The 10,318-nt window shown below is 42.6% G+C and overlaps 1 protein-coding gene across 1 annotated transcript; it reads left to right on the top strand.

The window, feature by feature from the left end:
• The first annotated feature begins 715 nt into the window (after positions 1-715).
• rgcc (regulator of cell cycle) lies at positions 716-6,409 on the top strand. Its single transcript, XM_005745503.2, has 5 exons — positions 716-903; positions 1,099-1,272; positions 3,922-4,032; positions 4,169-4,231; positions 5,697-6,409. Exons 1-5 carry the CDS (start codon positions 876-878, stop codon positions 5,702-5,704), a joined length of 384 nt encoding a protein of 127 aa, XP_005745560.1. The 5' UTR covers positions 716-875; the 3' UTR covers positions 5,705-6,409.
• Positions 6,410-10,318: the final 3,909 nt, after the last annotated feature.

The following is a 10,318-nucleotide window of genomic DNA, read 5'->3' as shown; positions in this document are numbered from 1 at the left end:
AAAAAACCATGGCTCGCGATAAGGAGCCGGCTCGCATCGTTCACTCAAAGACCCGGCTCTAAGAGCTGTTTCGTTCGCGACCGATACATCACTACTCCTATCTGAGTACAGTGCAGGATTATACAACCTGAATAGTGTTCTATCTATAAAACCAGAATAAATTCCCATTTTTTAGAGAAATTATTCAATAACTTGATTTTTTATGGGATCTGTCAGTGTTTTGTCTCTTTGTGAATAACTCTAGCAGCAAACACGCAGTTTCCCACTGTGTGAATGAAAATCAATCACTCACAGTAAGGCTGAGATGTACCGAGTTAATCATTGATCTAAAGATGACCCACACTGATCATACTGTCATTTCATTTCTTCTAAATCCAAAGAGAGGAAACGCAGTTTGATTATAGAAACTTGGTCATTCATCAAAGATGAGGCTATAGATCATCACAGTAGGGTGAGTAAGTATACTTACTCACCCTACTGTGATGATCTGCCCGGTGATAAAATATGAAAAGCACTGACTCGTGATTATAAATATCCCTGCATTACACTTCTGCCTGGCAAGTGACACAGAAGTTGTTTACAAACATACTTTTAAGAAGGAGACGTCAGGGGACCGTAACTTTAACCGGGGGAAGCTTTATTGGTAATGGCGAGCGCGTAAGAGATCGCGCACACACATACGCTTCCCCTCCCTTCCCTGCGTCTCCGCCCCCACTCCTCGGGGCTCGTTAAAAAGCGCCAGTCCTGGACCTGGAGGTTAGATAAAGACCTGAAGCACCCTACGACGAAGTGGGACTTTACGCTGAGGGCCACATTTATTTATTTAGAAGTTTTCACGACGTTTCTGGATCATTTCTAAGCGAACTAGTGGAATCATGAAGTCCCCAAAGCTGAAGCCTCAAGGTAATGTCGTTTGTTTTAAATATATATGTATATAAATATCATCTTATATATGAGTACGATAACTGAATTGCAGTTGTGTTTATATAAGAATAGAAAAATGTGCTACGTGAATGATTTTCAGACCTGAATCATAACATCAACAGTTTGCGTAACATTTTATTTCAATTTTGTGAATTATCCCCCCCCCCTTTGCAGCCAAGTTCGTCAATGAGGAGGATCTGAACGATGTGCTGTGCGAGTTCGACGCGGTGATCGAAGACTTCACATCGCCGGTGGAGAAGCGACACTTCAGGTACGACGAACACCTGAAGACCATGAAGAGGAGGAGCAGCGCCAGCGTCAGCGACAGCGGCATCAGCGACACAGAAAGTAAGTGGGCAAGGATTGTGATTTACTCTCGGCTCATCTGCTCCTCGGTATTACCATGGTTATCTAACCAGTGGAAAGGTTCAGTGGCGCGACTTTGTTGTCATCCTTAACATGGAGCAATTAAATTGGACCCCAGACAGTCAGACAAGAGTTACAAAGTGTCACAAAATAATGACACGTTGTACTTCTCTGCAGACTGAAGACAGGGTTTGTTATCTCTACAGTACCACTCCTCCTATTGCGCACTGTATGCCTTGGGTGTGTAGTGTCTTATCAGGTACACTGTAAAGTTGGCTTTATGTAAAAAACATGCAAACTCTCTAAGTAAGGAAACCTTTAAAAAAAAAGCTTGTTTATTTTGAGTGTACTTGGCTTGAGGAGGATATGTCACATCAATGTAATATAGTACACATAACATAAGAGAGTGTTATTTAATTTTAATTTAGTATTGCTGATTAATGTCACAGTGGCCCAAATACCACACAGTTACATAAACGCTAGCAAACATTTGACCATCAACTAAACAAGAAAACTGAGCAGGAATCATTATTTTCAACAGGAGGAAATGCTAGAGACCACATTCCACATCCACAAGAAGTGCAAACACGACATAACTGGAATCGGGATCACCACACTGCTAAACTTACTGAAAGTTAAACATTAACATTCTCACAGGTGTATGAGGTACAGATAAGCATACAGACTATTTTGAATTGATTAGGGTATTGTTTGCATTTACAGTGCCGCATCCAGAGGGCACCCGAGTCGAGCGTCAAACTGTTGCATACGCCTTCATGTATGCTCGCACGCAGAGAGAGTAGCAGTGAGAGAAAATCCCTTTCTCATGCTTCAGAGATGTTGGCGTCACGTTGAGCTGCATATTTTGGCACACCTGCCCCTATTTTGTGGCTGCGTCTCTAAGGGTTTACTGTCATATGTTACCATATCACTCTACCATACAGTGTCTTAAAAGTCTAGCTTCCCCCAGCTGTAGAGCCGACTTCAGGCGGGCAAGTGGGATATGCTGACACACAGAGAAAAATATGCTTCATGTCCCCATGCGCAAATATACTTTTCCAAACACATGCCAGTGGGTTGGGCCGTCTAAGGGAGGAAAGAGGGTGTACAGGTTTGATGGCCAAACAGTCGAATGTATGATATATACTAGAAAGAGAATCAGATGTTTAAAACTAGATAATTGCACAATAACAGGGGCCATTATCACTAATGATCTCGCAGGGAGCAACATCAGTGATACAAACACAGGGAAGGTGTTTGAACACATGTCTATGGCACTAATGAGCTTGCTGATTTGATCAGTGGATCAGATTCCTGCTTGAACCCTGTCCTCTCCATGGTAGTGAAGTAATGACGAACGAGCTGTCTCCCACAGGGGTCATCTATTGTCTCAAAGTCTGATGGATGTATTGACTGTTGAAGGCGTAGATAGATGACAAAAAAGTCTTGGAGCTGCACCCTGGAGTGTCAGTGTGGGTGAGAGAGGCGACAGAGCCACAGAAAGTGGTATGAAGAATGTAGGAGTGAATAAGAAGGACAGACAGACATGAATATAGAGCAGCAGAGGAAGCTGAGAAATGAGAGGGGTTCAGGTTCAAGTCAAGTGCAGACATTAAGGGCTCATCAGTGTGTGTGTGTGTTTGCATGTGATCCACTTGCACTTCCCGTGTGTTGTCTTCTACCCCATGTGCAATTTCCCACAATCCAGAGTTGTGGGAGAGGCATTGGTCAGAGAGGCGGGAACAAGTGGGTGCTTGACATCTCAGACATGGTGCAAGATACACATCGGCATCTTTAAGTGTAGCCTAATCTTAGTTTGAGCACACACACTTCACAGCTACACATTCATTATTATCAGTGTGGTTTGCACTTCTACAAAGAATGATTTAAAAAGTCTCTCATGCTGTCAGATAAACATTTATCCCTATCCAAGCTACACCCCGACAGGTCACTTGTCTGCCGCAAGCAAAGATTCTCACTCACATTCACACAATTTAGAATCACTAGTTAATCTAATCCCACTAACTGCAAGTCTTTGGGCTGTGCGAGGAAGCCGGAGCAGCCACACAGATGGTGGATTCAAACCCAGAACCTTCCTTGCTGTGAAGCAAGAGTGGTGGTTTGAAGTACTGTGCGGCAAAATAAAGGTGACTATTAGATCATTTATGTAAGACTCTGTGTAGAGATTTGGGTGGTGCATAAGAAACACAAACAGTATCCCAAATAAGATAAATCTTACTAAAGAGCAGGAGAAGAGTTGGCTGCCTTTAGAGACCTCTTTGCCCAGAAAAACTTTTGATATTACTGTCACTAACAGCCTCAGTGGTGCTTTAATCCATGATTTATGGTCATCGAGACTTTTTCTTTTTTAGCTTTGAAAGTCATCCAGAAATTTTTGCTGCTAGAAAAACAAAGACTTCCGTAGAGATTCATTTTAACACTTTAGTTTTTGTGCTGTACCCGCACGTGTTTGTGAGGCATGCACGCGACAGCCCAGAGACAAAGGGTGTCATTAGAGGAGAATGCGATGATTACACACTGAAGCTTGTTCCACTGACACAGATGTAGAGAAAAGTGAGTACTCGCTTGATCTTATGTGCCTGCATTTTCTCTTCTGTCTCTTTCTGACAGGTGCCGAGTCTCTCAACAGAAACAGCTTCAGCTTCAGCGACGAGAGACTGAACTCGCCCACCATGCTCTCCCCCATCACCACCACCTCACCTCCCCTAATGTCACCAAAACGTGAGTAAAAGCCCTTGAAAACTCATGGACATAAACAAGCTATGTATTGTACTGTATATGTGGTAATGAGTGATTGAAGAAGCTTATATTTAAACTGCTTCAAAATCGTGATTCTTTCTGCGTGTCTCCATTGCAGCCAAACTGGGCGACACTAAAGAGCTGGAGGACTTCATCGCTGACCTGGACAAGACACTAGAGAGTAAGCACTAATGCAATCTGGCTGTCAGAGCCCCATGATAAATTAGCCTGCATGCTGGCGCCGCCCGCTACTCGGGATTAACCGGAGCGTTTGTTCCCTGTGTCGGCTGTGTTAACAACTGCTCATAAAATGCCATGAGAGCCACCCCGCAGGTTTCTGTGAAACAATGATGTGTCAGGATTATGAAGTGGCTGAGGCTTGCTATATGGACCTCCAGGCCTCCAGGGCCACACTGGAGAGAAAGGCTGCGTATCCCTTTTCACCTGTCACTCAGCTTTGAAGTGCAGATCATACACAGTGGAACGCTGCTTTATAAATTTCATCCTGGTCTATTCTTCCCCTATCTCTTTCCGTGTATACAGTGCATGGTACATATACCCTGTACGGAGGCATTTTCCTCTGGGCTTTTGTTCTTTATCCAAATTGATCCTCTTAGTGTAGAGCAGGGGTGTCAAACTTATTTGAGTTTGTGGGTCACATACAGCCCAGTTCAACCCTCCAAATCATTCCTATTACTTTCTTTTCTTTTCATGTAAAGTGTAACTCCAATGTGAAAATATCTACAGGTAATAAAACATCTATTTGTAATGATAATGATGAGATGTCTTTAGAAAAACAAGTCAGTTTGAACAATATGTGGTGGTAGTGAAGCAAAGAAACCCCCACCTTACTCTCGTGTAGCCTTGAGTGATGTCAGGATAAACTGCAAACCCAGCAGTGACCTAAATAACAGCTGTCATCACACCATTCATTCTTATCAACTAGCAGCGCAGTTCTTCCAAATGTAAAAAGCAGTGAAAATTCCAAAATTTATGCCCTCCTTGTTGCAGTCTTTGCACTCTGCAAAGCTATTCACTGGGCTGAATCTGGGACCTCTGCTGTATATTTGGCAACCCAGAGGTAGGGAATGTTCCGTGGTGTATGCAAATTTGTCATCTCTAGCCTACTGGGCTTTAATAATAATATTTGACCTGAGTTGACTTGGAATGCACAAATCTGTAACCTGAGAAGGCAATTTGGTAGCTTACACTATGTTAGGCTAATAGACGGCTGGTTTGTGCTGCGCCTCCTCTTTGCTCAGGCCTTGTCAGAGTTGGAACTTGCATCAGAGAATAAGGAATGTGTGCCGGGTAAACCCTGTCGGAAATTTCAACTTTAAATGTCAGTATTGGAAAGAGACAGGGGTGGGAGTGAGGAACCATGTCTGTTCCTTGGGCTCCCTACTCTGTTTTAGCCACTGCACATCCGTCTTTCGCAGACATCCCGTCTGTCTGTAAAGTTGGAGATTCAATTAGCCGTTCAGGCAGTCAGCCAGCTCCTCTGTTAGCAACGGAGTGTGGTGTGTTTATTGGGGCCACCAGTGTTTACGATGAGCAGCCTGTAAAGTTGAGCGTCCACCATTCTGAGAATAGAACCAGGAGCCAGGGAGTCCTGCTCTAACCGTGTCCGTCTCTGTCTGGTCTAGGCATGTGACACAGAGGCCCACAGTCAGCTTGGAGCCTGGCCATGAGGGAAGGAGGGAGTGTAAGTCTGGAGGACCCCCCTTGAACAGTTAACATGCACCTGCCCACCCCTCACAGAAAACCACCCAACAGGATGCAGCTGGATGGCGGAGCAGCTGCCAAGTAGCTCGACCACAGCATCAGTTCCAGCCGCTCAGCGCTCCCAAAGTTAACCCAGCACTAACTTCAGACCACATGGCTGTAAAGACTGCAGTCAGGGTTAAGATTAGCTTTGTAGGACAAGAATACTGCGCAGCCATGAAGTAATGCACTCCCATTAAAGGTGCATTCGTTGTTTGAATTACAATTCATCCTGCCACAGACCAGATTACACTCCCTCGTGCAAAACTTGAGCTGGAAGAGTTATTTTAAAAATGGCTTTTTATAACAGAAAGATATTTGTATTTTATAGAGCTTCTTATTGTAAATATATCTCTCTTTTATTGTGAAATCTATTTTTGTATCATATGTAAATAATAACTGCTTCAAATTCTATTTACCTTGGTTTTGACAGGACAGTCAGATTAAGATTTGACAAGTTGACTGGAATAAAGTTGATCAAATGTGAACTAAAGCCGTAACCCACTCTGAAAAAAACTGGAAAATAATGTGTGTATTTATACAGCTACTACCTGCCTGCGATAACATAAAACGATTAAAAATTGTTCTTTTATTAGCACGTGTCTTGTCTTTTTTTTTTTATTCTGAGCTTCAGTTCACATCTGAAATTAATCTGCTTTTGGATTTAAAAAATCCTGGAAACTCCCCTGCAGGGAGGTGTTTCTAGAGGTAGGCAACCACACTAGGTGTACCTGCTGTCTTGGAAACTCTACTTGTAAAGCAGTGTCGATCTGTCAATGGAAGACCACCAACACCACATGCACAAATGGCCCTGTGTGTTTCAGTGACCTGATCACTCACTGTTTATCTCTGAAATTAAAGCCATTGTAGGCAAAACAAACAAGATCTACACTGAGTGTCAAATGTTTCTTGGAACATCGACATAGTTCTCTTAATGTGATCCATCAAAGTGAATCACAAACATAGACTACATAAAGAAGGGCAGGAAGAGCCTTCACTTCCTTCTAAGAATGTAATACCTACATGCAAAACTGCAGGCACAGTGAAAGATGTGTTACAAGTCTCTTGACTTCTGTGCGCATGAATCAACCACTCGGCAAAGCTGAGTGGTTGATAACTTCTTAAGCAACACTGTGTCTATTTCCAGAGGTGGAAGGAGATGGGAGGGCGTGACCCCTTCTGGCTCAGTGGCAGCTGTGACTAAAGGAATCTGATGTCTGCTGACCAGTAGAGGTCAAAGGTCAATAACTACGAGTAGATATGCCTCCTTACTGATAGTGCCGCAGGTGTACACAGAAGCAAGTCTTTACACTTACTAGGCATCTCTGGGCAGTTAACTGGGCAGGTTTTTTGTTTAAAATTGGAGTCCCCATCTAAATGACTTCAGTGGTCAAACAGGCATAAAAAACACATGTTCACTTGTATTCTTTGCTCAAGAAAATGTTTAAAAAGATTTTCCATCAAGTTATACACAAGATTATATGATTAGGTTACACATTATGGCGTTTTTTATGGGTCAGTTCAGAGCGCCATAATCAACAGACCACCAGAGCACTGAACAAATGCTGTGCTAATTCATGGTATGAATATAGAAAACCAAGACTAAAGCACTTCATGTTCTTTCTATAATATGGCTGCTACTACACAGTTATTGGCTCTTTAAGGGGACGGGGAGGATAACAGAATTCACCAAAAGATGTCTATTCAGGATTCCTCGAGTCCAGCCTCTCCCCCTCTCTGTCTTTGCCATTGAGATGATATTATTTTTTTCTATTCTGATCTCACATTTCCTATAATCTAACTAGTCTTTATTGCTAGCGGGTTTTTGATACAAGGTTTCTGTTATAAATTGTTACCTCCTGAGCCAAGGAAATCCTGCTTGCATTACTGCAACATCAAGATCCTTTCTGTGACTTGAGAACAGGATTACACAACAATATGAGGCTTAACTTTACCTCTAATGACCCATCTGGAACATGTTGCACAGCTACAAAGTCTAAATTAAAAAGACTTTTCAAAGTAAAGTCATTAAAAGATTTCATTTATTTTTCTAATACAAAAGTGAAGTAAAGAGAAAAATTCTCAGAAAGTCAGCATTTAGTGTAAGACAACAGAGTTCTTCTGAACTCTGGGTTATCAGTCTTGGTTATCAAATCCACTTATCAGTCTGACTAGGACTATCTTTCACTCATGGTATGTTATCATGATAAGAATCTAAACATCTTAAGTAGCTAAAAGTTCAGCACAGAAGTCCACGCGCACACACGCAGGCTGTAGCTAAATGTAAAGAGATACGCCTATGCCCCCACTCCCACCTTCAAATAAGTGTGCGGATGTGGCCAGACTACTGTCAGTCCATGCCAGTCTGTATTAATGTGATGGCAGGAAGCTGGCACTGCGACACCCGTCCATGTTATTTTTTCAGTACAGTTGGCACTGGGAAGTTGCCACAGGGACGCTGTGGGTACAGTGCCACTGCCACTGGATGGTGTTTGGAAGACAGCTGGCACTGATCTGGCAGTCCTTGTTGACATAACACATAAAACAACCCCCCCCCCCCCTGGCAGCAGCGAGCATCTTTTTGGCCACATGGGTCAATCCTGTAGAAATGTTGGCCTTGGCAGTGTGGACAGCAGTCATGTTCACAGGCCTGGAAGTGTGGGAAAGTCAGGGAGTCAGGAGCAAGGAGGACACAGCTGTGGAAAAGGGGCTAGAACTAGATAAGGCAACGTAGCAAGGTGAAAGGATTAAGAGGCTTCCAAAACAGAAAATTAAGATGAATAAAGAGGTGCATAGGCAATGGGAGCAAGATGGGCAGCATCATATCAAACAAACTAAATCCTTCCGTATGACATCTATACATTCACACGGATTCCCATGGGAGGCCCCTCGAGCCTGCTCAAGTGGTTGGTCTATGAATAGGCTGGGCAGAGACCCACAGATGTGCATCCACATCACAAAGAGACAGAAATACACGAATCCAAATATCAGATTCAGCTTTCTACCGAGTCTTCACATTACTGGTGTCCAGATGTCACTGCTAACACTGCAAGAAGAGGGAAACATTAACTGATATGTTCAGATGTCTCTGTCTTTAATCTACCCATCCTGTTTGCACTGTTGCCTCATAAAAGAAAGGTTTGAGTCAGCTTTTTCTGAGTGTTGGTCACAGATTCTTTTTTGTATTCTGCTTTCCATCCAAACTAAGGAAAGTCAAGTGAATTAGATTTAATTTCCCCCATGTCTGGATAAGTCCTAGCCTATAATACAAGAAGTAATACAATCTCCCTTGGTTAGAATTTTTTTCAGTGATGTGAAGTGGTTAAAAGATCCTCCCAAAAATTACTGTAAATGTCCCAGTTTACTTTTTTTTTTTAGATATGACATGTTCGAGATATTAAAGGGATATCAGTCATTAAGGGATGTTCCCCAAATTTGGTGATGTTTTGAAAACAATGTGATGAACTTCATATGACAGAGGCATGCACTAAAGACCTCCCCTCCAATGACAAGCTTTCAAAATCATGAGCAAGTTCAGACTTCCTCAAATGAAGATGAACAACTAGGTTTAGCTGTCATTTGGGTAATTATGATTGCGTCTCTCTGACCTTATCATGTCCCCTAAATTGCACATTCATTATGATCATCACCACTATTACCCTGACTCATCTATGACCTGAATGACAGTGTCCTTTGACTGCAGTCAACAGTGAGAAAGATTGTTCACAGATGGAGAACATTCAAGATAGTTTTTATTTTTCTCATGACTGGATGTCCCAGCTGGATGTCTGAAGAGAGAAAACGCAAAAAACTCAAAGGCTAAAAAACGCCCAAGAACAAACCCCTGCATAGCTTCTGTCAATGTCTTAGGGCGGATGAGATGAAAGCGGAGATGTTTGGCCAAAAAGCACAAAGTCGCTATCGGTGAAAAACAAGCCAACATATCAGGATAAATAGCAACTGTTGATCACCATATTGGAGTAGGAAAATTTTGGCTTTGCAGTCAATGAGTTGACCAAAAGCTCCTCTGTTTATCAAAGTATTCTAATGTTGAATCTCTCAAGCTTGGCCAAAATTGGGTCACGTAATACGACAAAGGTCCCAATCACAGCTAACAAGAAGAATGAAGGTGTTGCAATGGCCCACTCAAATTCGCAGACCCCAGCCTAATTGAAATGCTGTAGTACAGGGGTGTCAAACTCCAGGCCTCGATATCACCCTGTTTCAACACACCTGAATCAAATTATTAGTTCGTTAACAGGCTTCTGGAGCACTTCAAGACATGTTGAGGTGATAATTTAGCCATGTAAATCAGCTATGTTGGATCAAGGACACATCTAAAACATGCAGGACACCGGCCCTCGAGGCCTGGAGTTCGACACCTGTGCTGTAGTAGGACCTTAAGACACTACAAAACTATAATGAACTGAACCAGTGTCATTGTGATGAACTGAGCAGTGAAAGAAAGTCAGGCACAGGTTAAAATCCAAAAATGTTTTTTTTT

This window comes from Pundamilia nyererei, unplaced genomic scaffold, assembly GCF_000239375.1.
Source record: "Pundamilia nyererei isolate P.nyererei 1_Seehausen unplaced genomic scaffold, PunNye1.0 scaffold00160, whole genome shotgun sequence".
Classification (NCBI taxonomy): domain Eukaryota; kingdom Metazoa; phylum Chordata; class Actinopteri; order Cichliformes; family Cichlidae; genus Pundamilia; species Pundamilia nyererei.
The sequence above is the reverse complement of the archived record's forward strand: the minus strand, read 5'-3'. Positions and strand labels throughout refer to the sequence as shown.